The 27,968-nt window shown below is 34.4% G+C and overlaps 3 protein-coding genes across 10 annotated transcripts in view; 1 reads left to right on the top strand and 2 right to left on the bottom strand.

Moving 5' to 3' along the window:
- LOC126850030 (protein Wnt-6) overlaps positions 1-8,497 on the bottom strand; it is a 92,543-nt gene extending 84,046 nt beyond the window's left edge. Inside the window, exons 1-2 of the mRNA XM_050592625.1 lie at positions 8,210-8,497; positions 3,526-3,704 (exon numbers count right to left, since the gene is read on the bottom strand). The gene's annotated coding sequence lies outside the window, so the exon portion shown is untranslated. The remainder of the gene's footprint in view (positions 1-3,525; positions 3,705-8,209) is intronic.
- On the top strand, positions 2-21,217 carry LOC126849945 (neither inactivation nor afterpotential protein C). 4 transcript variants are annotated; one of them, XR_007687474.1, is made up of 24 exons: positions 2-151; positions 3,891-4,140; positions 4,287-4,468; positions 7,377-7,481; positions 12,588-12,976; positions 13,062-13,152; positions 13,525-13,620; positions 13,701-13,886; positions 14,098-14,286; positions 14,353-14,552; positions 14,964-15,304; positions 15,430-15,640; positions 15,749-15,890; positions 16,094-16,552; positions 16,769-17,055; positions 17,206-17,462; positions 17,587-17,655; positions 17,907-18,085; positions 18,402-18,616; positions 18,696-18,790; positions 19,073-19,290; positions 19,836-20,013; positions 20,101-20,188; positions 20,676-20,718. XR_007687474.1 is itself a non-coding variant. In XM_050592400.1 (24 exons), the coding sequence occupies exons 2-24, from the start codon at positions 3,909-3,911 to the stop codon at positions 20,976-20,978; spliced, it is 4,722 nt and encodes a 1,573-aa protein (XP_050448357.1). In that variant the 5' UTR covers positions 2-147; positions 3,891-3,908; the 3' UTR covers positions 20,979-21,217. The 4 variants fall into 4 exon arrangements, 3 of the variants coding, with proteins under 3 accessions (XP_050448357.1, XP_050448356.1, XP_050448358.1); XM_050592400.1 differs by having other exon boundaries at positions 2-147; positions 19,836-20,023; positions 20,676-21,217; XM_050592399.1 differs by having other exon boundaries at positions 19,836-20,023; positions 20,676-21,217.
- On the bottom strand, positions 20,836-27,815 carry LOC126850012 (transcription factor GAGA-like). Of its 5 annotated transcripts, XM_050592593.1 has the most exons (6): positions 27,495-27,813; positions 26,294-26,734; positions 26,118-26,220; positions 22,051-22,475; positions 21,742-21,951; positions 20,836-20,972 (listed from the first exon to the last, which is right to left on the bottom strand). In XM_050592593.1, exons 1-5 carry the CDS (start codon positions 27,672-27,674, stop codon positions 21,742-21,744), a joined length of 1,359 nt encoding a protein of 452 aa, XP_050448550.1. In that variant the 5' UTR covers positions 27,675-27,813; the 3' UTR covers positions 20,836-20,972. The 5 variants fall into 5 exon arrangements, 2 of the variants coding, with proteins under 2 accessions (XP_050448550.1, XP_050448551.1); XR_007687481.1 differs by lacking the exons at positions 20,836-20,972; positions 21,742-21,951 and adding an exon at positions 22,884-24,563 and having other exon boundaries at positions 22,335-22,475; positions 27,495-27,815; XR_007687482.1 differs by lacking the exons at positions 20,836-20,972; positions 21,742-21,951 and adding an exon at positions 22,938-24,563 and having other exon boundaries at positions 22,340-22,475; positions 27,495-27,815.
- Positions 27,816-27,968: the final 153 nt, after the last annotated feature.

The raw sequence follows: 27,968 nt of genomic DNA, 5'->3' as shown, positions 1-27,968 counted from the left end.
CCCTACACGAATGTGTCGTAGTATATTTAGTTCAGGCCACGCTGGCAAGGGTTGAACGCCGCGGGGCATGACGACCTGCCAAACGTGTTTTAATTAGAGGTGAATTCCGTTGTGCGCGGGACTACTTGAGAGAGCGGCGTTCCTTACGTAAGTAAGTACAATTTTCGCGCGCTTTCCGCGCGCGCAAAGTCCTTCTGTCGTCGTCACCTTTATTATAACGCAAATATGAAAATCGCGCAAAAAAATAAAAATCCGATATAACACGAGAAATAATAAAAAAATTAATGAAAGAAATGGCAAATGTATATGCTGTCTCAATAATAACTGAATGTGTCGGAAGTGTAATATAAAAAACGGAAACAAAGTGTCGAGAGAGATCGTGCTTAACCGGTCCAGTTATAATTTTTTTTTTTTTATTCGAGTAGCACAAAGAAATTATACAGTGTTGATTAAATATAATAGCTACTTAAGTTATTTATGGTAATTATGCTCGTATTAGCATTTATATCGGTGAAGAGCGAAATGGAATAAGGGAGAGAAAACCGAGGAAAGGCTGGAAATAGAACGTCGAGTTCAAGAAAATATATCGAGAAGTTAAATATTTCATGAGTTTCGACGAAGAGAAAACCGAGGTATCCTGGTATCAATTAATTTCCGCTGACGGAGATAACATACGATCGGTGCGATTTTTCGTGACGAGAACGCGAGAGCTGCGACACCTCGAGCACCTCGGAATCTACAAACGGAAGGCTGTGACGAGCTTTATCTGCCGAAAGCATCGATCGCTGAGCATCTGTAAAAGGGACAAGGCATGACGCAAGAAAGGACCGCGTAAGGCGTTCCGCCTTCGAGATAGAAGAGATAGATGTGCACTTTTACGAATAGTTCGAACCAGTATGCAGAAAGACTCGATCCATGTGCGACGATTCCTCCCTTGCAAGTATTTGTACCGAAAGAAAAAGGATGATCCAAGAAATAAATAAAAAAAGGAGAAACGAAAAGAAGAGAGGAGAATATTTGAAAAATAATAAAAAGTCAAATAAATAACTTATAGAATTTTGCGCACTGTAATATTTTAATATTTTACATTATTTAAATAATTTCTTGGTTATCGAAATAATCAGAAAATAATTTATTAGATCCATATCGTTCTCGGCGATTCAAAAACGCTCGCACATTTTTCACAATTCAGAAACTTTAAACATTTATCGTAAGTGATTCAATTTTATGGAAACTATGGGCGAAAGCTCTCTAGAGATTCCAATCGTAATGATAGTTGATTGATCAAGAGGAAAGCAAGGCAATAAATGATTAACGGCGTTACGCAAGTGCACGGTTCTTATACATGGGAAGAGACGCGAGCGAGCCACTTGTCAGTGGCATCACACCGTAGGACTTTTTCCGGCGGGAGGAGTGCCGAACCCTTTTCAACTGGTCCCGGGTCGCGGGTCTGGTCAGAACCACACTCGTTTTCGATCTTTCTCCCTCCCTCAAACTCCTCTTTTTTTTCTTTCACTCCACTACTACCTTGTTGCCGTTTCTTCCCAGGGATTCGCGATGCTAAAATTCCGTCGTGACAGACGACAGTTCTCCAAGACCGAATATCGACTTTCCCACAGTTGCTTTTTCGAGAAGCGAAAACGCGTGTCTTCCCTCCTCTGCGATTTCGCGGAAACGAAATGTCGGAAGACCTATTGATCTCTATTTTGACAGCAACAATTAATCGCATGAGAGATACAGTTGGAATTAGAACAACGGTTATTTTGCAATAATTACATCTTGCCATTATCTACATACCTATTTAACTATATATCGTGTAATTAAATTTAATTTTAGCAATTTATAACTATTTTATCAATCATATTATTTTTGAAAATATTACAAGCAACGCTATAATAATTTTTTTTTTTTAAATAGCGATAATAAAAACAAGAGAGACATTAAACAATATATTTATTTGTTCAACAATAATAATTATTCTTAAAAAAGAATCGCGATTATTCGAGCTGTACGTTCTTGCAAATCGATTCAACACAAAGCAAAGTGAGAAGCAATTCAATTTCTCAGAAAGAAGTGAAGCCTGAGAAGATCAGACTCGCTCTTATTAAAACAAAAGCTTCACGATGGTTCCTCGTAAACATTTCGCGAAACTTTCTCAACGCGCATTTCGTCGTCCTGCAGATCTTCCTTCCTTTTAAAGAGGTACTCGAGTCCACCTCAGACTTTTAATACGCAGAAGAGATCGAAGAGAAGAGGGCGAGAAGGAGCCGCGGGAAGACCGAATGACGGATCGAGTGACGCGAAAAGCTTTTTTTCGAAATCCCTTCTCGTCTACCTCCTTCTTCTTCTCTCCTTCTTTGTTGTTTCGCGACGTGTGCAGTCAAGCATCAATAATTTAGCGCCTACCGTATTAATAAACCGACACTGGTGCAAAACGAGAAGAAAGATGATGAAGAGACGAAGATAGGAAGATCCCGGGAGGCCGAGATTTAACAACAGAAGCGGGAGGAAGAGTTAAAAGACGGAACTGTGAACGTCCTCCGGATCGAGTTGCTTTTCTTACGACCGTTCACATATAGTCAGTGACGCGCCGTCCTCTTGCTCGAGTCGCTCTCCTTCTCTCGGACTCGATTACACGCGGCAAGAAGCAGCATTACACGGGACACGCCGCGCCGACAAATCGACGGATTATGCCGGACGGGCGCCGACCAGGAATAAATGAATTGGCTAACGACGTGCGATTTCTCTCTGTTTTCATCCTACGTATCGGCCAGTTTCCCCGCCGATTTGCGTAGGGATTTATATCAGTTGGCGGAGATGCGAAGATGCGTGTCGAGAAAACAGCAGATTAATTTTTTCGCAGGTATTCGAGGTGTTAATTCGCCATCATGAATAAGACTGGGTAAGGCAATAATGAAATATCTTAGAGTATCTACGAGACTTAATATTCACAAGTCTTAATATTCGACGTAAAATGTTTGATTCTGATGCTTATGTGTATAAAATTAGCAATCTTTTTTAAAATAAATATTAATATTTGCGAAAAGGCGAGAAAATGAATATTTATGTTTGGTTATATAAAATAAAATTGAAGCACACTTTGTGATAAATAAAATATATATATGTTACGCTACTCCAAAACTATATAATATTTTAATCCAATTAACTGCAAATATTTATTGACGCGAAAAAAAGTTTAGCACTATCATTGAAAATTTTAATTATTTCCTGTGTCATGCGCATAGACAGTTTCAGCGTATAAGACATTTCGACCGATGCTTCTTAATTGTTTGAGAAGAAGGAATTCGATTAAACCGCGGCACACAAAGGCTTAATATAATTCGATTAAACGTACGACCGATAAATAGGCAGGGATGCGAGCCAGGTTCGTAGCCAGCAACGCCTTCTCGATCCTTTTCTCGCTGCATCCTTCTTCGACAACGTCTGCCGAAGCTTTCAGGAAGCAAGCTACTAATTAACGATTACCACTCGTTCACGGGGGAAGAGAATATAATTAGCACTCACCGAGACACGCTGCTAAAACATTCGACCGGCAGACAGATCCTGACGCCTCTTAAAATATTCCAGGAACGTGCGGAGAGTCATCTCTGCAATTCCGCGGCTCGATCACGAGAAAGAGGCGTTGATAATGATTTTTTCTACGATGCGAGGCGTTGAATATTTTTCTTAATGTTCACGCAGCTCTGAAAAAGAAAAAAAAACATGCATAAATATGTTGTATAATGATATTGAATGACATAACTTCGGATTATAAAATAAATTACGATATAAATTTTTATAATTATATTTTTATATTAATAATATTTCGTCTATTTTTTTAAAGAATGTATACATAAGACTATTTCGGCTTCAAACTTCGTACATTTCAGACGCTGTCTATCGGCAAGATGAACGATTTTAGTTATGGAAAACGGAGAGCAAATAACGATCGATATAGTAACGATCGAGATAGACGAATGGAAATGGAGAATCGGAGTAGGAATCCAGATTCTGACACAGGATCTGGGACTCTTCAACGATTGGATAGCATTCAGGATCCGGGAAAAAGATACGCACTGAAGGATCGTATCGGTGACGGCATATGCGGCGATGTGTACGAAGGAATTGATCAACAAGCCGGTATGCAATAAAAAGATATACGTTTATCGTCAATAATATGTGTCAAGATACAAATATATGCAAGCATTCGGAAAATTATAATCTGCAGTAGCAAAAAAGTAATTGTGTAACAGGAATAGATGCAATACATATCGATTGTGTTTCAGGAAATAAAAAGGTCGCCATTAAGATTCAAAAGCTCAAGCCGGAAACGCAGTCTCTGATTGTGGAGGAGTATCGTATTCTTCGTGATTTCTCAGGTCATCCAAATCTTCCCGATTTTTACGGAATATATCGCAGACGATCCGCGAAGAAAACCGAGTACGACGAGATATGGTTCATCATGGAGGTAAGCGTTAAATTGCAAAATTAAAGTAATTATCTAAAATTTGATAAGTTTACATTTTTCTAATTTGCTTGTCTGTTTTTAAATGTCTTGTAGTTCGTTCCATTAGGTTTTTAGATAATCAACTTTTTAAAAGCTTATGATTTTTGGGCGCTAACTTTTTAAAGAAGCATTTTTCGATCCATTTATTTATAGAAAACTTTTTGAATTAAATTTCTTATAAAATCTCAAAGTCTGCTCGGAACGTTTCAGCCCATCCTATATAGCATTTTTATCTGCTTTTCTTTAAGTCTCTTAAAAATTTATCATCTTGATGTAGCAATCTATACATTTCTCCATAAAAAAAAATCTACATATATATTTGATGACAATATAAAAAAAAAAAAGACTTGTTGTTAACCCTACGAATATGATGTAGATCATAACTCGATTGATCCGAACACGTATTATTATCATTACAATCATTATATTATTACACCGAAGGTCAAAATCGCAGCAAAATCGACGCCGCGCAATATATCCGTAATGCATTTCTTTTAACATCGTAATTCTCCGGTAAGAGTGAGAAGAAAAGAAAGAGAGAGGGAGGGAGAAAGCAAGAGAAAGAAAACAAAAACAGAGATGCGGAACGAAAGATGAAGGCGGCACGAAGGAGACAGGGGTGGAAGGGAAGGGGAGAAAGCGAGGCCAGAAGTGAGGGTTGCCGTGTATACCCGTGCTCAGGACCCCCGGAGGCAATTTCAAGCATTTGAGCGTCGAATACATGGATAATTTACGACACGCGCGCTCCCATTAAACAATCATTAAACTCGTTCGTGTACGCAGGTGAGGCCCGGCACGTCGCGGGCCTAATTTACGGACGGACCTCCGCGGTGTGTATATGTGCGTTCGAAACATTATTATTTATCTCGGATAAAGCGACGATAGTTGACGTAATACGTGCGCTCGAAGATCGGCCGAGTTATCTTGAGAATCGGCACCTTTTCGGCCACGCCTTTATTGTTCGATGCACAGAGCGTTTCTTGAAGGAAGCCGCATATTGAATTTCATAAGCTTTCTACAAAATTTACATAACTTTATAACTGTATTTAGTGAAATATAGGAAAGATCCTTTTTATTTTTATTTTGGAAATTATTATACTGTTATAAAGTAGCAGGAAATATTTTTAAAAATGATAAAAATGATAAAAAAAATTAACTAAATAAGGAACTATATCATTCTCTAATCTAATTTCTCCATTATTATAATCTAGATTGATAAGTATATTCGTTGCTAGTATCTTCGTTTGAAAAATATGTGGGAATAATTTAATTCACAAATATTTCTAAACAACGCGTATTTAGTCGCGAGAGCACATCCTGAAATATGTACTTAATGATTCCATAAATATTTAATCAATCTCCGTTAATCTACTATTGTCACTTGAATGTTTGACACATTATTTAACACGTCTATTTTCAAGTTTTTACATTATGTTTTCGACTACCGTATTCTCCCTGTCTCATAGAACGACGCGCGAATGCGTAAAAAAAAAAAGCGGCAAAAAATCCGTCTGGATCTCACGATCCATTTTGAACTCGCGTGCGAAGCTCAGAGACGGGCTAAGTATCCGCGACGAAGAAACGTAATGAGTCGCGCCGGTCGCTACGTTAAGCCCGCTGATTGCTCGTTGCCGGAGATTACACGCGATAAAGGCGCAACGGACCGCAGCGACCGGTGCCACGGAGGTACATAAGAAGAAAACGCGGCAGCGAGCAGTCTCGCCTTGACGATGCGTCGTGGACAAAATAGCAGTTTTGTAAGTCAATCGAGTTTAAGTCGGCTTTTAAGCGGAAACGAGCGCTGAGATTTCGAGAAGGATAGATAGAAAAGAGATAGAGAGATAGAAAAATACATACGCAACGATAATGTAGCAAAGATTTATTACCGGTGGTATTTCGTATCGGGCGAGTTTTTACGGGCGCGTATGTGAAGTTTCGGCAGAACCCCCCCCCCCTCCCCCCTTCCCACCTTGTGATATGCGTAGGATCGTGACAGTCGAGAAGCCACGAGAAGCTCGCCTATACACGACACGAGTACATGAATCCCGTTGCATCGCGTGCTGCATCCGAAAAAAAGATTTCTCGTCACGTTATGAGCCGTTCGCGATTAACCCGAGCGAAAGAGAACTATATTTAAGGCATTTGAATCATGCGTTAATAAAAAATGTCCTCCCGGGATATTGCAAATGTACGTTTTCTGCGAAAAAAGAATTTATTAATATCTTTTTTCATTTTTTTGAAAAGAAAACATGAGATTTGAGAAAGCGCGCCACGAAAGAAAGATAGCATCTGTGTTACGATTCGCGGTTCACACGAGACCGTAAGCTGAGATAAGCGTGAACGAAGCGCGCTGGATCACGTTTACTCGAGATTACCGCACGTTTCATGTAATTGTAGACGTATGAAGTTTATTACACTTTGAATATGCTCTCCAGACTTAATTCCTACAAATATCAAATATCTCTGCGAGAATCCTTCTCTGACTGAATTAATTTTTGCTTGCAAAGCATAACGCAAATAAAAAATTATTAAATATCCATAAGGAAAGTATTAAGCAAGTTTAGGCAAGATATTTTGAAAAAGAATTTTTCATATAAATTTCAACAATTTAAAAAAATTTTACGGAATGACGAATATTTGCAAAAATAAACACACAAATACGCATTATAATTTCTAATGTCACATATCATAGTCCAAATTACTTCTGCAATTAAAATGACATTTCAATTAACATTCATGTAAATGAAAAGATTGATAATTATTACATAAAAATAATTACATTAGCATAATTTTTTTTTCACAATATTTATAATAAATTTAAATGAATTTAATTTAATTTAATTTATCTAAATATCATTATATATTACAGTTTTGCGAGGGAGGAACGGTTTCGGATCTCGTTCGCGGAATGACCATAAGTGACAAAAGAATGCGAGAGGAGCATATTGCCTTCATCTTGAAGGAAGTGATCAAGGTAAGTTTTTTTTCTGTTATATAATAATTGATATACATATTTTCTATTATATTTATATATATATAACGTATATCATAATGTTTTTTTATACATTACTTTTCTCGATTTTAGAGTACCATCTTGTTTAAAATATCAATTTACGTAACACATATTAGGAAACAAACACTAAAAATAATTTTAAATACAACAACTTTTAACGTGTAATTATAAAAAATACGTGACAAAAAATTTATTCGAGAAGCAAGGTTACGTAAAATATTATTATCGTAAAAGAATATAGCTGAAAGGACGATGTGAAAATTAAACTGACTCCAACAAAAACTAATTACCGTCACCAAAATATAGTCTTAAAAAAGGACATAATACAAAAATTAAAATTAATTAACGAAGGTAACGCGCGGTGATCGAGATACTTTAGGTAAGAGGCACGTCTTGCGTAAGACGATTAATAATAAATCACTGACGTTATAACGCGAGAAAAAGTCGAACTGACCGAAAACACAAGCAAGCTCGATTAAGGTAATTAGTTTTTGCTCGAGATACGGAGCGATATATACGGAAGCCGAGGGAAAGAGAGAGAGAGAGAGAGAGGGGGGGGGCGAGAGTCGGTCACAAAATGCAAAATTGTATCGCAACCTAACCGTCACCATATCTCTCGTCCTTCGTTATTCTTTCTTTCTCTCTCTCAAAACGTAGAGGACAAATAAATAAAGCAATAAATATATTACCTGCCTGTGAGAGGAGTGAACCACTGAAGTAAACCGACAGAAATGATAATAGTAGGCGATAGAATCGCGTTATTACACGATACAATTAATTATGTGCTCGACGGTATGTCTCGGCGATGCTTTTATCCCACGGCGGATTATCCCGCTGATGGCAGAAGACGCATTGGCACCGATTTAATAACACGCAATGCGCAATTAAAGGCGCAGTAAGCTCGAGTATATTCGCGCGCGTCTTACACGGCGCAGAGTTACGCGGGCGACTCTTTCCCGCCAACTAGTGGCATCGATAAGTAACTATAATAGAGGGTGCGCTCTACTTAACGTTGCAAACACTTGGAAATGTTTAATTGACCAATCAGGGAAGAGAAATTTTTCCTCCTACTCATGTCAATTATACAGCTTCGAAGCGTATTGCGGTATCTCAAGTGTTTATAGTTTTTTCTTTTTTTGATGATAATCGAAATGATGATTCTTGAACCCAAATATCATATATAGGCAAACATTCGCGCGAGTTTGAAGCGTAATATATGAAGAGAAAATAAAAATACATATATACACATAATTATTATTCCATGTTTATAGAAAGCTATGTTTAAACAGTTTCGTAATTTGTCAAACAAAAATTTAAATCTGCTTTTTAATCAGTATATATTTCTAGACATTCTTCGCATTTATTTTACTTTGTTAAATTAAATAATAAGGAAAAAAATCGTATATCATAAGTATCCTAATTTGATAATATTTAATTTTTTAATTTGATTACATATATATTATTATCGTTATTATTATAATTTTTCAATTATTATTGACAGCATAAAGCTACGTTCATATAAAATATCTAATGATACGATAATTATGCCGCGTATGTCAATAATTTAAAAAGATTAAATTGCCTGTGATTTGATACATTTTTTTCAAAAATAGCGTCAATATTCAAATCCATTAGAAACTTTCATTTTACACATATGTTCCATCTAATTTATAAACAGAAGCGAATAAAATTGAGATTATAAAAAGTACGTGAAGATTCCTAAGACCAACGGAGATGCATAGGCACGTAGAAATTACAATAAGGCAAGTGAGCTGGTTCGCTAATTAACTTCCGCACACAAATGAGAGTTCCCTCTTGGTGATCCACTCCCTCATACAACTGCATCTACTCAAAAAATCAAGCACAAAGACCTCGTCCTCTTCTCTCGCGCTTACAGTTAGAATTTCATACTAGAAATTTTATATAGTAAGAAGAATTTGTATGTCCGACATTACAAAATAAGCATGTTCAATATAAAAAAATAAAAACAATACAAAAAATATGTAATTAATTTTACTTTTACAATTCATTATTCTTACTGTTAATTAAATATCAAGTAACCAGTTTGATATTTTATCGAGATGTATAAACGAGTAAATTAACAAACTTTATAAAAAATAAGGTAACCGTATATTTACCGTAACAAGGCAATAGCCTAACGAATTTATAAAATTTGTATCCAGTAAAATATCCATTTTTTTATTTTGATCATTATTAATATTCATGTCAATACAGTCAATGTCGCGATAAAAATTTAAGCCACTACAATTAATTGATTATTGCCCTTGTTTACGACAATCATAAAACATAAGCCGTTAATTTTTTCACCAGAGTTTCGAGAAAGAAAAGAGTAAGAACTGACATAGAGTAGATGGCAAAACACAAACTGTTTCCGTTCGGAAACGCGAATGAAATACGAACTGAGACAAATGCTCGAACAAGAAAAACGTAAATACAGGAAAGGCGAGAAGGAAGAAAGGGAAGAATCGGTCGAGGAAGAACGAAAAGCTAAACACCCTTCCGTTTCAAAGTTGTTATGATTTTGCTTAATAGTTAATGATCACGGCAGAGGATTCGCTTATTTACAATAATACTGCCTTCCATGATTCCGGTCTCTCCTAGGAGGTCGGATAATTGACGAGAATATCGTGCTCATTTCTCAACGAACTTAAGAAGCTAAGTGCGTATTAAAGGAAAAGTAGAGACGACAATTGAAAAGAAAAAATGAATGACACTGAGACACGCAGCAGGATGAAACTTAAGTGACTGCTTCCTCTTCGATTTATGTGTCATTGATTTTTTTTTTTTTGCCTGTGTGCTACGCTTTTACATCTGATTATTTCTTTATTTGTTATCATTTATGTGCATATAGCGGCATCAATATCTGTCTAATGAAGGCGTCAGGTGTTTATATTATTTATATTATTTAAGCAATATCTAATTTATATAATTTTTTTATATTTTTCTTTTGTTTTAACATTTTAATAAATAATAAAAAATTGCCAGAAGAGAAAAAAAATGCAACATTAAATAATAATAAAAAAGTAAGAGATTGTTTAGTAAAAATAATTTGTTTTTGTATCTTTGTGTGTCGAATTCTTATCTTATGAGTACCAGCATAGATTTATTCAACTGACTATGATCTATTCTAATCGCCATTTGATCGCTATATCATCATAACTACACACTTGCACGGTATAACTATGACGAGTCATTAAACGCTAAGCGTTTAAAATATATCATTATTGTCATCTCTTTTGTATCGGTATAAAATAAACGGGCAGTAATACAAGATCGATGAGTACATTATCGAGTCGTCTTTACTTTCTATAAAGTATTTCCATTTACGTTATTATATAAAATCTAACATATAATCTGATATTATTTAGTTATAAAAGTCAGAGTCTTATTAAAAGGAGGAAACGTGTATAATTGTTCTAAAATTAATTAACTATTAAATATCTCGCGATATCACTGACGAAGATTTTCTCTTTCGAGAATCTCAATATTTCCCTCGAAATCCTCTCTTATCATAGGTTCACCGAAAGGGCACGACGCGCATAATGGGGCCCGGCATTCTTTCTCTCGCGAGTGGCTCTCTCATGGTTCATGGCGATAATATTTACGATCCAGGTAGTTTGTCACTAAATCATTATGTGGGTCCATACCTTTCGGATATGCCTCGTATGCACGCACAATCCGATGCCCTTCGCCACTGGGACTAGCGGTGCCCGCTGTATCCTCCTCATCTCCCGACTCAGCCTGTGTCGTTCCTTTTCTATCTCGGAAACTGCACGCAACAGCCCGTCTCCCTCTTTCTTTTTCTTCCTCCCGTTCTCCTCACATACTTCTTTCCTCACGGATACGTGTTCCATGGGCCCGGTAGCGATTCGTCCACGGTCACTCGTGCGGTAAATCAGACCACGTTGACGTTTAATGCCGGCAAATTACACGCGAAATAAATGCCCGCGAAGAGCAGTGCGCGGTACTCCAAACAGAAACACAAAGAGAAAACGGATAAAGAACGAGAGACGAATGGAGGCTACTACCAATATGCTTCTTCCATACGATCGTTATTTCCTGTTTAATCTTTATCTGCCAATTAACAATTCGTTCGTCCCTCGAGTTTTCTCTTTACCCTTGTAACTCTTTCTTATATATCGTTCGGCCAACAAACATTGGAGAATGCGCATGACTTCCTCTCTCTATCTTATTTTTAAAATATCAAAAATATATAGAACCTGCAATATAAAATATAAATTTAATAAAAATATTTGTTAAAGAGATCTATCGATTTTAACATAAATTTAAAAAAAAAATAATATCACGATTAATTTAAATTTAATATCATTTAATATTATTAATCTGATATTGACATCGGCAAGTCTAAAGTATGCGAGTTTATCAGAAATAAATTAAAGTTCTGCAAAAGATGAATGAGAATTTCGGTGCTTATTATTGTAAGTAACTTCGCAATAATTTAGCTTTAGCTTCGGAGTGTAGAATGCCCTTTGAAGCAACTTGCTGATGAGACTGGTATTAATGATTTCATGCCTACGCTACGTTGAAACTGCTTATTGACTCGCGCTTGTTATGCGCTGCGAGCACGGTCGGCCGCAAATTATAGATCGTTCAATTTGCAGTAAATCTATAAAAACGATTCTCGCAAGACACTGAAGGTGCCGAGTTGCCAACTTCCCTTCCGCATCGTCATATCTCAAAGATATTACATGTATGTTATTCTTGAAGATTCGGCCGTTTCAATCTGCGATCTCATGCGCGATATCATAAATGACATTTATAGTATTCGTACTTCTTTTTAATTTTTGAAATTAAATCAATCACACACAAATATTTTCTTATCGCTAAATAACATATGATAATAATAAATTTTTCTCATGAGAGAATGTAATTCAACTGTTGTAACATTTATTTATCTATTTGGTCTTTCGAATATCTGTATCAATGATATAATTTCACAATTTTCGTGAAATAAAATAAAATATACAACAATAATTATTAAAACTGAATACTATACGTCATATTTCTTTTTTTTTTATATTTCAGGCTTTAATCCACTTGCACGAGCACAATATAATCCACAGAGACATCCGTGCCAATAACATCGTGCTAACGAAGGAAGGCGAAGTGAAATTGATCGATTTTGGACTCTCGAGAACACTGAAGAACGAACTCGAGAAACGGCATACTTGCATAGGCTCGCCGTCCTGGATGGCGCCGGAAATCATCAAAGGTGACAATGGAGCTGATAGCGGATACGATAACAAGGTCGATGTATGGGCGATCGGCATCACGGCGATAGAGCTCGCCGATGGCAAAGCACCTTTCGAGGACATGCATCCGACGCGCGCTCTCTTCCAGATAGTCCGGAATCCACCGCCAACCGTTTACCGACCCGCCAACTGGTCGGAGAATCTCAACGACTTCATCTCGGAGTACGTGATCAATCAGATATGAAAATCTCTTTATTACGTCGCGAATAAAACGACGCGAGGATCACGTCTGATATATTTGTTGCAGATGCCTCGAAAAGAATCCCGAGAACAGACCATACATAGTGGAGATCATCGAACATCCCTTCCTGTCACAGCTACCTGAAAACGATTACACGGTGATACATTACATGATATGATATCTCAATGCGATACAGGCTACAAATTAGCAAAGATAAATTACAAGATATGAATGGATCATAGTCTTTGAACATAAAAAATCTCAAAAATGCACGAACTCCCTTCTTTATTCTTTAAAATCAATTAATCACGTTAAAAATAATACAAATTGTAAAAATTAACAAAAAAAAAAAATTATTAGTTATTAAAAATGAAAAAATTTTTCAAAATGTTCTTGGTTTTATAATTTTAATAGCGCTTTAGTTAGCCTCGATATAGCTTTTGTATTAGACCCTACAAATAATTTAATTAATGGATATTATTTCTTGCAATGATCAAAAAAATGTAATACATGCAACATGGATTTTTAGCTGACGCAAGAAATGAAATCATTGATGATGGATGTCTCCGAGAAGGGCAAAGAACAAAGAAAAGCGGAATCGTTAATTCGTAACGGTTTTCTGAAGGTAGCTACTTGTAATTCACAAAACAAACAAATGGTCAACTTGCAATGCATATTAAATAAAAACTACAATTTCCTCGGCAGACTCATAAGGATGAACCAGCGGAACAGATGCTCACGGAGGATTTGGCTGCGCTGGAGATCCTAAGTGAGGACGTGATCCTGAATGAACTTCGCGAAAGATTAGAGCGGGGTGAATATCACACATTTGTCGGCGACGTTCTACTGATACTCAATCCGAACGAGAATCGCGATATTTATGGTGCTTACGTAAGTCTTATACTAAATCATCGATTATACTCTTGGTAAAGAATTTTGTTCAAGTTTAACCGTTTATCATAAAAATATCATTGTATATATATCTTTTTACTTTTTGCTTGCCTCCAGATTTCATTTGAAATCTCACTTGCTAACATCGCTCTTAGACATAAAAAAGCATAACGAGATTACAATAATCTTATACGCGTGATTTTATCTACAGCATCATATGAAATATCAATGCAAATCACGATCGGATAACGCCCCTCATATCTATTCCGTGGCGGACAGCGCATTTCAAGACGTCGTGCATAACGAAGAACCGCAACACATTTTGCTGGCTGGTGAGAGCAACTCTGGAAAAACGACAAATATGCTGCATTTAGTGAAACATCTTATGTTTCTCGGAAAAGTGAGTTGAACATACATTCGGTATATAAATAGAATTGCGAATAATGTGGTCATGGTTTTTTTTAAGGGTCTGCAAGACACTGGAATGAGAGTGCTGCGAGCTATAAAAATTATTCATGCTTTTACCAACGCGGCGACACCGCTTAATGCTAATTCCACTAGATGCATATTGCAAATACAGACGACTTTCGGCTCAACCGGCAAAGCATCGGGCGCGATATTTTGGCTATATCAATTGGAAAAGTGGCGTGTTTCCACTCGTGACAGGTAGTTTATTCTTCGATGAAATTATTTTTATTGTAACACAATAATCAAATTTTTAGTTCTTTAATTAAAGATCTCTAATTATTTCGTGATCTTTAGTTTTATCAAAGCATGAAACAAAAAATAAATCGTATTCTTATGTATAATGGGTCACTATTTCAGGCGCATCAGCTGATAAGGAGAGACAATTCTTTACATTTAATATCTTATAATACACGGATAATATAATTGATTTTAATTTATAACAATATTAATTTATAACAATATTAATTTAAAACAGTAAAAATAAATTTTAATACAATGTAATTAATATTAAAAATTTTATAAACTAAAAAACAGTAAAAATTTTAAATTTTTAAGATAATATCTCAAAAATATGTGCAAATATATTATAATAGGAAAATATTTTTCCAGAAATCAATCAAATTTCCATGTCTTTTATTACTTATACGACGGTCTCGATGCATCGAGAAAATTAAAGGACTATTGTCTACCAAGTGGAAGAAGATTTCGATATCTTAGAATAACCGATAAAAGTGTTGAAAAGAAACGAGCGTTCAAAGTGAGAAACGATCCAGAGCACAACGCGGTCAAGTTTGAAGAACTTAGAGAAAATTTTAAGTTTATGGATATAGAAGAGCACTGTGAGACCATTTGGAAAGTCCTCGCAGCTATTCTGATACTCGGGGAGATCCGATTCATCGAAGGCAATAATGGAGAGGCTGAATTGGACAACAACGAAGCCGCTAACAGAGGTAAAAAACTAAAAGAAGTAAATGCGTTGACATTTCTCGTAAAAGATTTACTTTGATATATTAAATCGTATTAAAATACTTGTCTGCCATGTATACAAAACCTGATTAGCTGTTTCAAATTGCAGTAGCTGAACTCCTTGGCTTAGATCCGAAAAAATTTATTTGGGCTCTCGTTAATTATTGCTTGATTGTAAAGGGATCGGCAGTGCGTAGAAAACACACTTGCGAAGAGGCAAAAGAAGCACGGGATGTCTTGGCGAATACTCTTTATCAGCGTTTAGTAGATTGGATAATCAATGTCATCAATTATAAGCTCTCAATGACTCGTAGCCTCTAGTAAGTTACGCGGCAATTTTACATAGAAAATGATAAAACTCTTTTCTCTCTGTCTCAATTTTTTTTGCACATTGATGTATGTTATATCATTTATACTTTAATTTCCAGTGGCGACAAATATTCTATCAGCATCCTCGATTACTTTGGATTTGAATGTTTCTCAATAAATCGACTGGAGCAACTACTAGTAAATACAATGAACGAGCAAATGCAATATTATTATAATCAAAGGATATTCGTCTGGGAAATGGTAAATTTCCTCATAAATTAGTAAATGATTAACTTATTAAAACACATAAGTTTATAACAAATTTATAAAATTTATAAAACTAATTAATGAAGTTATACTTTTTACCTTTTCACATATTAAATAACAAATATGCTAATGAAATCGATTACATGCTAAAGATAAGAATAATATCTTGTACTGCACATTCCTTTCCGCTGTTTCAGCAAGAACAAGATGAAGAAGATATACCCACACAAAGATTACGCTTTTATGATAATAAGGAAGCGGTCAATCAGCTGATGAACAAGGAGAATGGTCTCCTACGTATTATCGATGATGCTTCGCGACAATTGCAGGACGCTCAGTACATTTTCGAGAGAATCAAAGAGCATAAACATGGCATTTATGTGAAACCGATGAGTTCGCACGAATTCACGGTCGCACACTATACCGGCAAATTGATATATGACGCTAGCGAAATCGCAGCGAAAAATCGAGACTTCGTGCCGCCGGAAATGATCGGCACGATGAGATATTCCTCGAACGATGAAGTTAAGCAAATGTTTATCAACAAGTTGACTAAATCGGGCAATTTGACGATCGTTCATGAACCTTGTCTCGCAACAAAGAAAACATCGAAAAATAAATGGAGTGCTCTTATGCAAGAATCTTCCAATTTTCGTGTAAGTGAGATGATAAACAAATATTTAATATGCAATTTTAATTTTAATAACATAATATTTTATCTATTAAAAACTAAAAATCAATATTTTCTATTCATATTTCAAAACATTTGTATTTTAATTTAAACGCGTTTGAAACATTTGAAGATGAAGAACTTTTCGTAAAAAGCTGCTCTAATTTGCAGCAAAATCTTACTTAATATTTTAATTCAACAGAAATACAATACTGCGTCTAGAGGACAATATTCGCAGACTCGCAAAATGCGGACATGTATATCGACGTTCAGAGCCACGAGTCTCGAAATTCTAAAAAATCTTGCGGTAGGCGCGGGAAGTGGCACGCATTTTGTTAGATGCATACGCTCCGACCTCGAGGATGTTCCTCAAGGTTTTTATCGGGAAGTTGTCAGACAGCAAATCAGAGCATTAGCAATACTTGACACAGCGAAAGCTAGACAACGCGGTTATCCATATAGAATACCTTTCCAAGAATTTCTTCGCAGGTAATTTAATTCATTTAAAACTATAACATTTTGAATTGAATACAGTAAGTTACCAGGAAATGCATATTTCTTTTAATAATAAACCTGAATGCAAAAAAGACCATTCATTTTGTTATATGTAAATGCAAAAAGGACTATTTCTAATTACAGATATAAATTTCTGGCCTTTGATTTTAATGAAACAGTCGAGATGACGAAGGATAATTGCAGATTACTTCTGGTCAGATTAAAGATGGAAGGATGGATTATCGGCAAGACCAAGGTCTTTTTGAAATACTACAATGAAGAATATCTATCACGCTTATACGAGACACAAGTAAGAAAGATCGTAAAAGTACAATGTATGATGCGTGCCTTTTTAGCGCGCAAGAACATCGTTTCAAAAATGAGCATCAACAAGAAGATTGGTAAGTATGTAAATTCGTCATTAAGGGAATTTGTTCATAGTAAATGTAATTTGCCGATTATTTTGATGAATGTATATATTTATGTTTTAAATATTTCGATCAATAGTACCGTGTATCATTTCAGAAAAGAAACCATCAATCAAGAAAAAAAATTCGATCTCGGAAGATGAAGCGGCAGTGATGATACAGAAAGGTGATTAAGAAAATATTTCATTAATTAATATTTACATTATTTCTGGATCTTGAAAAATATATTTTATATCATTTTATCTATTATTAAACAATATGTTCTTAAATATGTCCTGACATTCCAAGTTTACATCAATCACATATTTATAAAATGTTAAAAAAATGTTTATATAAAATATTCCTCCTCTTTCTCCCCTCTATCCTCTTCTCTCTTTCTTTATATATATAACTTTACTATTATATTTATTTCACTAGCATACAGAGGACATATAGTGAGAAAGGAAATGGGGCCCTTACTGAAGGGAAACATGAGTCAAGAAACGAAGGATTTTATTAAATTCTATTGCAGCAGATGGAGATCGAAGTCCATGTTTCAAGTCCTTTTATGGTACCGTGCAGCCCGTTTCCAAGACCTCGTGCAATTTTCTCAACAGGTACTAAGATCAAAATGCGTTATGAAGAAATTGAATCTTTAAATAATTTTTGCAGCAAAAAACATAAAAGTAAACGCGTCTGATTGATAAAAACTTAGCATTTTACGTTTCATTATATCCTAAATTTTCTATATATTTTTATATACTAAGAACTTATTATATTACTTAAGTAATATAATAAAAACTTTTGATAAGACCTTGAATATATAGTATAATAAATAATAAACATCAAGTATAACATATATATATGTATATATATATATATATATATATATATATATATATATATATATATAATTGTTTTACATATTGACAGGTTCACCTATACAATCAATCAATAGTGGCAGCTTTAAATGAAACAAATAAACCTGCATCTCTTGAAAAAATCGATCCAAACGCCAAAATAAATGCCTACAGTGAAATAAAACCACCTCAAGTTTACAAACTACCTTTCAATATGCAACAAGAACTATCATACTTCGATACAAGCTATATGAACGATCCTTCGAACATAAAAATTAAACGTGCAGGGTAAATCGTCCAAAATATCCACTCAATTTTGACTTTTATCTAAATGCATCAAAAACATATTTCAAAAACATTTTCATAGATCAACATCCACGATAAGCGACGACGAACAATCTTGGGATGCACCATTACGTAGGCAAACCGTTCCTTGGGCCAACAATAACGTCAACGTTAGAGGTATATCAATATTCAATAAAAATAAAATATACATATATATAAATTCGCAGCTTCTTTTTTTCTACATTGACTTTTATCATATATATTATTTGTGAATTTTGATGCTATTTTTAATTAATAAAAATGTTGTTATATAACATTTATATAGACATAATAAGCGATTCACTAGAAAAATGATAAAAATAGTAAGTTTATAATATGTTTTTAAAGTACAAAAGCAAAGCAAATTTAAAAACAACAGAAGAAAAATAAAATTCTCTTTCAAAGTGATACATTTTTTAGATGTAGAGGTTCAAACGACAAACTCACCACATCGCATGCCCCTTCATCGTTCGTCGCTCGGAGGAGAACAAAGTTTGATCAACACTCCGTTCACTAGGGATCCTAATGTTCCGATTCAATGTCCACTGGAGGATCCAACTCACCATAAGAGTCGAGGCTTTCAAATTGCAAATGAGTGTGACACCATACAATCTTCCGAATCTCACATTCCTTACTCTGTAAATTTACAAATATAGCTGTTATATATATGCATTTTTAATTAAAAAAAATGTTATTATATAACATTTATATCATAGACATAATAAGCAATTCACTAGAAAAATGATAAAAAAAAAATATATATATATATATAATCTTGATCGACTTGTAATTGTTATACGTTTATTAAAAGAGAAACTTGTCTCTAGAAACATTGATTTCTTTTCGAAATTTTTTCATTATTTCATGAATCTTTATTTTTTAATCTTCACAATATTAAATAAATAAAAATGGTTTTCAAAGTAAATTTATAAAACACATGATTGAATGATAAAGATTTATTTCTATGCCAAAATTATATGCTTAATTTGATAAAATGTTTTAATACGTGCAATTGTTTACTCTAAACTTTTAGCTCAAAATTTTATTTCTTTGATAACAATATTAAAAGAATTGTATCCAGCCAATATCCTTAAGAAAATATTATGCATCAAAAATTTATACTGAAAAATATGATTAGTCTTCTTATAAAATATATTTTATATATAAAGATTTACTTTTATAGAACAATATCGATAATACTGGATCAGCACGTTGCAGACAAAAAGTACCACTATTCAATCAAGGACAACCTTCAACAATGCGAAATTTTAACCATTATGAGTCAGATGTTCGAAACAGAAACAACATTGATGGAGATTCAAGCTGGAAGTTTGAGAATAGATTTAATCGCAATATCAATAGTAATATTCGGTATAATCAATGCTGAGATAAATGATATTTTTAATTAATAAATTCTCTTTATAGCTTAATTTTTTTTTTCATTATAGTGTAAATCCCATCAAGGAATTAGAAATGATCGGACAAGTTAGAAAAAACAATGATGAAAACGATGACACACCCCCGTTTAATTTTCAGGTAAAATATAATGTTTTACTTATTCTATTCTTCTTATACAGTTATGTATAAAAATTAAGTTATGTATATACATATAAACATTTTTATATTTTTATTAGAAATCTGTAAAATAAAATTATCTTTTATCGGATCTCTATTGAAAATTTACAGAGACTATCGATTTAAACATATTTAGTTTCATAAATCAATATTTATACTGTTTTACTTATAAATGTAAATGTTTTAGAATATGTAAAAATCAATATCAGTATTTTTTTCCTTTATTAAAAATTGAGTGGTCTAAATTATTGAGCTCTTTTTTTATCAATTCAAAGCTAATCTTATATATCGTAATGTTGATCTCATTTATTATAAAATTTCTTTAATTCGTATTTAAATTATTAAGATATTATATAACAAGATATTAAAAATGAAATAATTAATATAGCACAAATTTCAAAAAAGATTATTAAACTATTCATCTTCTCTAAAAATATTATTAATTTAGGCGATGCTGCGGAAAACTCCTCATCAGCGTGCTTCGATGAAACGCAATCCTGTATATGAAAGCATCACATCGCCAAGAATGCCAGAATTTTATCGGCGCGGTAATGAAAACTTATGCAACTCGAATGTCACCAACAAGAGTAATCGAGATTCACCAGAGTGGAGTCCAAACGAGATGATTCTCATGTCAGAGAACTACGCCAAGCAGGACGCATGGAATGAGAAATGCGCCAATGACGGCGACAGTGTTATTACGGAGATCGCACCAGGCATTGTCGTCAAAGGCCATGTGGTTGAACTATAAGTATTGAAGAGAAGTCGCATGAATATCAGTTATGTTGTATTTAATCAAACTATCTTCTTCTTTCTATATTTGTTCATTGCTTTTTTCATTGCTAGAGTTAAAAACTCTGAATCAATATTCAATCTCATTATGAAAAAACTTAATATTAATAAAATTATACCTAGTGCATTATAATAACATTGTGCAAATAATAAACACAGATAAATACAGATGATGTGGATGAAAAAATATAAAAATATTGATGTGAAATAATTCACATAAAAATAATAATTTGTCTATATATATATATATATATATATATATATATATATATATATATATATATATATCACAGTTTATATAAACATATATTATTTTGTCATATCTTTAAGCTTTAACCTTAATGAACAATATTTAAGATGCTGTTTTTAAGAGTTGGAGAAAACAACATAATAAAAAAATAATGTCTTCGTTCACATAATCATGAACAAAATAATACTAAAATATCTTATATATAACGTTTATATGTTATATATGTATTTCTAATATATATATACATACATATATATAATAAAAATATATTTTAATTTATAATTTTTGAATAAGAAGATAAATTTGCATTTGCTTGAACACACAGTTTGGTTCTTATATAAACTATATATTATTCATTGCAATTATATTCATTAATAATCTCATTAACAATATCAAGAATTAGAACAAAATTAAAAGTCATAATAACAAGTTTTGAATACAAAAACTATTAGTATTGACTAATAACATTTACCTAATCTTTATCCGGTTGAGCATTATTATGACTATTTTGTTGGGAACTCTGTTTAATAATGTTAACCAATGTATCCAATCTAGTAGGATGCGCTATTTGGAGAACCATATGTGCTTCTTCTAGGATTAAGAGACCATTGTGTGCGTCACTGGCTGATAGATTATGCGCCGATATCACATGGCGTCTCCAAGCCGCATGTGTCGGAAGAATCTGACAATGGAAAAAAAAAAATATCAAATAAATGCAAATATAATTAGATTCGCTTACTTCATATATCCTGCAGCATATTGGGAAGCTTTGAAAACTTACTTGTAAGCACCATTTGCAATTAAGAGATGGAGAGATGGTGTGAACAGCTTTTATATGTCTTCTGCGAAAGCCCCAACTCGTGTATGCCCTGTCGCAGAAAGGACAGGGAAACGGTGGATATGCCGGTCCATTTTTTATAGTCTCGTCCGATAAATCTGTACCGTAGGATTCGGTGAATGCGGAAAAATTCTCGGGCTGCGAAATTCCAGAATTGTGTTTCACAAAAGGATTTGAAGATTTCGGTTGATTTAACGCATGTTCGACATGAAGACGATTCGATGAATCAGATGGCGAATCCTCTAATATTTTTGTGACATTCCACAGCGAACTCTGTTCAACTGTGAGCGGATCTTTGTTGTGTATTTGTAGGTCTGGAGAAGTACTGCGAGCTTCAGCTATCACTGTCACAATCGGTTTCAACAATCCTGTAAAAAATTTCAATCTGTCATTTGAATTCTCTTTATAGATGAAAATTGATAAAGATTGCGCGATTTTCAATTTTGATCTAATTTAATGTTATTGCGTAAAATACATGAAAAGTATTTACGTTTATAGAAAAAAAAAATCTTGAGAAAAAATTATTGCTCTTTTAAAGAGTTATTATAAAGAGCAACATTTATTTTATTTTTGCATGGATATACAATAAAAAAATAGGTACATCGGAAATAAAGGGACAATTAAAAATGTAAAATAGGTTTATTTGCGACCAGTCGTTTGTTTTGTCTACAATAATATCGATTTAAATAATAGTCGGCTCGAAGCTGTCGAAATATATATTTCACTAATCAATGCCTGTATCGCACGTGCAATCAATAAAAACAACTCGATTTTACAAGTAAACGGAGATCAAAGAACATTTTCGTGCGAATCTTGAGAGAAGGACGTACGCGATGAGAATTCGGACATTGATTCGCAACGTATATCCTAATAGTTCATAACGCACATTCTGTATGTGTGTATGAGTGACCCTCTACTGCGATTTAAATACTCTATAAGCATGTCTTTAAATCACTATTCCTGTCTTCGGAGCTACGGTATCTCTTCCTTTAAGTGTACATAGAGCTGTCGCGGTCGTGCACCGTTACATTACGCACGCGCGTGACCAACATGATCGACACGATCATATATCTATATATATATATACATATCTCATACATATATACTTATAAGTGAGTCGTGCACATCCGCGTATATATCGTATACATGGACGCGTACGAATGCTTACATCCTGTCCGTGTATCGATAATGCGTATGAGCGAGTGCGTGATGTTTGTGTATATGTATATTAATGTGTATGTGTGTTATATTCGAGTGCGAAAAAGAGAAAAAGGGAGACTCGCGTGTCTCTCTGATACGTCAACTTTTTAATATCGCAATGTTTTACTGTCAAAACAAATTCTCATAATTAATATACCGCAAATAAATGTAGGAATGTAATGTTATTCAATGTATTATAAAAAATAAAAAAAAAACAGAGGTATACAGACAACTGGGTGATTGATTTCTCTCGCAAGTGCGTTGTGAGAAGCATCAAGATTTTGTTTTAAATACGCGATGTGCGAGAACAAGGAGAATAAGGAGAGAGATCAAACAAAGTATCTCGGAGGAGATACTTTTCAATGTAAAAATTATAATGAAAGAGAAAGGTTTAGAATTATTCGATCGTTCGTCATGTCGAGCGGTAAATCTAAAGCGTATATAAATAATTCAATCGCGTCTATAATGCTCTTGCCTAATCACCCTGTCACCCCGAAATCTACAACCTAGAATCGTCAATCGAAGACGCTTGCGCTCCGATCCTATTGCACGTGTTAACTTCACGATTTTTTAGCTGACCGTCATGCCAGCTGACTGTCCGTCTCTTATTCCCCATACCTGAACTTTAATGTCTACTTACATCAATTTTTTACAACGTTCTAAATGTAAAGCTGCGCGAAAGCTTTACACTGAAGAGGAACAAGCGAGGGACGAACCCCGCGATAATCGCGTGAGAACAACAAACGGGGCGACAGGTTTACAAGAACGATCCTATTCTAGCCAGTGGAAACGTTTCCGTTTTACCCCTGACCTGAAACGCCCTAGTCATTGGGTGTAGACCGAGCGCCTCTGAAACAAATACCTTTTCAAGCCCCTATTACTAGTGTCAATTTTGGTTACGCAATTCTTCCATGCTTCCTCCCATTCGATGCTATTAGGCGCTATACCACTAAAGTGTAACAGAACCTCCCGGATTAAATGTATCTTGTTGCTGTCGAACTGCTGTTTTCCCATTTTGCCATTGACATTACAGAGGATTCTCTCTTCCGGCGTGAAAAGGATCTTCATGAGATCGCAAGCCAGGTGATCCATCGGTCGAGACGACGCCCAGGTCGAGATTATGTCCGGGCTTGGCAGGAGATCGGCGTAAGGTAGATGCTGATACGAGTAAAGCAGCGGCTTGACGTCCGAGAATCCACTTAGCCCGGACAAGCCAGATAAACCGGAAATGTCTTCAGCAGGACTGTTCCCAGACCCTGCCACACATATCAGCACAGCGCGCTTTAGACACGGGCTGCCCCGACACACACGTGAATTACGCGCACATAATAAAGAAAATGCGAGCGAGTGTAAAGACTATAATGAAGGACCGATCACGCATCTTCCATCTCACGTATGCACTGCTCACGCACATGCACCGTCAATATCGAGACGTGACGCCGAAAAACCAACTTCCCATAAAATTTGACGGAAATGAAAAAAGAGAAGTCTGCCAGTTTTTGTATAAGTTACAGTTATTACAAATCAATCGCGTTTCAAGATAGCGATAATGATATACTATCGCTGAATGTATCAAATACTGTGAAATATTTTTGCTGCAATGCAATGAATCACGAAGACGTTTATCATTTATTATGCTAATTACGTCGCTCTCATTGTCTTTGCAATAAAGTATTCTTTACTCGTGCACGCAATCTTTGTCTCTACCTCTCTCACGGTATAGCACAGCAAATAAAGGAAACGTAGCGCGCCAAAAAAAAAAAACGAGCAAAACGGAATATATGTGACGAAAGCGAACTGAAGATTCGAAAAAGCTACAAGTTGCCGTATCAAAGAAAAAGCTTTGATACTACAGTAGCCGCCAAACATACGCAAAGATGAAAGTGAATCATGAAGATGAAAGTGAATCAGTGTACACGATTGTATATAGAAAGCTTATGTGAAAATATGAATTGTATATATGATAATAAAAACAAGAGATCATAAGAGGAGCAATACATGTTAAATATATGTAACTTAATTCGAATCTCGAAATAATAAAATATTGTCCTCGCATTAGATTGTAACTTATTACTTAAAATGAAAATTTTGCACATAAATTAATAACAATAACATATAATTTTATCGAATTTAACGTGATATTTAATTGCTGAAATTAATATAATACATAATAAATGCACACTAATAATTCTACAAATTTGGAAAATTATTGAGAATAAATCACATATTTTTTTTCAATTGACAGAATGTTAAACTTTGATGTATAGATATTCCATGATAACATAATTCTATATAAGAGAAGTTATATATATATATATATATATATATATATATATATATATACAAATATTGCAAAATATCATATATACAAATATTGCAAAATGATTTACAAAATATTTAATATTAAACATGAAAAAATGGTATAACAAATAATGATCCTCAATCAATTTTTACTATATACAAAAGAATCATTTTCAAATAGAAATCATCTTCTTGAGAAAAATTATAGAAAATATATAGCATTGTTAAAATATTCTGTATATTATGCTTGTATATAAAAAATATATCTTCAAATTGCTAATTTAATAGATTTATATTTAATTATTATAAAATGGAAAAACACATCAGCAATAAAATGATAGTGAAAATGCAAAAAAGATTGAATGTTGCATCAAATATAATACACAATTTTCCAGCACACACACAAAATATAATCTATATACAATGATTAATTATATATGAATGACAGCATAATGTATACATAAATTATAGTATAAAAAAATATTTCACGAATGTTTTATAACACTAACCTTGATTCCCATCTGTTTGTCCTGTGTCTAGCCTTTCTGCTGGATCTTTATCTAATGGAGACCGCTTTTGGAGATCATCTACTGCCATTTCCAATGGTTCTATCTGAAATGCATTTGAATTAAATATTGTATTATATCATAATAAATCGTTGCAATTTTCTATTTTCTAAACTAACTTTCATCTCCAACCGATGATATACTGGATTTGGTAATGTTTCAGGCAACAAGTACTCTCCATCCTTTCCACTTTGATCACTGGCTGCAGATTCATTTGTATTTTCTGACTGCGGTATTCTAGGTGTTAGAGCTTTCTCCAATATAGAATTATTCTGTTGTTTGCTGACTTTTTGCTTTTTTTTAGGTGACTCTTCTTTAATCAGCGGTGCATCTTCGGCTACAGCCTGCTCTAATTCAGCTAATCGTTTATAGGACTCCTTTGCAAAGATATCTCCACCAGACAAGCCCCGAATTTGCAATGTTTCTGCTGCTTTTAAAAGTGCTGGTAAATTCTTCTGCTCAATATTAACTTCTCCTTTATATATAAATATAAGTAATGCCTCCAATTCACTAAAATGTACATCCTGAAGAATTATAACAGGATGTTGACATGGGTTTGTCTAAAAAACAAAAATTAAATTGTCGAAATATATATTCATATTATTACTATTCAAAAATTAAATTACTATTCATATTATTAATTAATTATATTTATGTACAAATTGTTATTTATTCAGATTTTTTAATTACTGAATTTTTTCTTTCACTTATTTTTTGATTATAAATTAATTGCTATATATATAATTATTCAAAAATATTGTTTGTAGTATGTATAACGGCAAATTAAAATTCAGAAAATGCATAATAAAACTCATATTAACGAAATTTATGTGAAAGAAAAAACAAATATAAATAAAATTGATAAATATTAAAATTAATAGAAAGAGTATTTATATTTTAAAACAGATTTAAATCGATTATTCTAAGTACAACTTATCTACATCACGGAACACGATCTCTATCACTTTGTTCAAAGAAAAACATTGGAACACATTGTCAATTGTTAACAAAAACCGAGGTAAGCACGAAAGTCATCATTAAAAGCTTGGATTAAACCAACTATAATTGATAACCATGTCCTAGTCTATCAATAATCGTACAGTTTATCTCGAAAATGATTGCGACAATCACATCATCTCTAACCTCGATACGAGAGAGCCTTGAAGACTCTACATGACAGCTGTCAAACGCATTGTTGTCGTATCGCCTTGCCGAGGCACAACGCGCATTCAATGTAATCACGAAACGAGAGGACAGACCCGGAACCCTCCGACAAATCTCAAAAATGATTCGCGCAAATTCGTCGACGAGCAGGCTCACCTGGAAGACCTTCTTGAAGAAGGGACTGCTGGCCGATAGTATCACCTTGTGCGCCGTGAGACACTGTCCGTCACTGGCGAGGGTCACGTCCACCAGGCCCTCTTCCTCCCACAGGCTCTCGAAGCTGGTCGCGATATTGCTGAGGAAACTGTTCCACTTTAGACATATTTGACTTGACATATCGCGGCTGATGTCGGACGGCACGCTCGGTAGTGTGTCGCGGACGCTATCGTACCGTGGTGTCCGCGGGACCCTCTCACGCTATGACGAGGACGGCGAACGCGACAATGGGACGGCAGTCGTGCCAGGCACGCACAAACATCGTGAGAAAACCACAGTCGAGCAGCATGGCCGTCCGCGCTATTGGTCCCCGTTCGCGCGCCAAATTCGAATGACATGGCGCTTCAAACATATGTTCCACCATGGGACTGTTATGTTTTGCAAAGTAACACATGAAGACGATGGGATATGATA

Source organism: Cataglyphis hispanica, chromosome 5 (assembly GCF_021464435.1).
Source record: "Cataglyphis hispanica isolate Lineage 1 chromosome 5, ULB_Chis1_1.0, whole genome shotgun sequence".
NCBI classification, from domain to species: domain Eukaryota; kingdom Metazoa; phylum Arthropoda; class Insecta; order Hymenoptera; family Formicidae; genus Cataglyphis; species Cataglyphis hispanica.
This window is presented reverse-complemented; position numbering and strand designations above follow the sequence as displayed.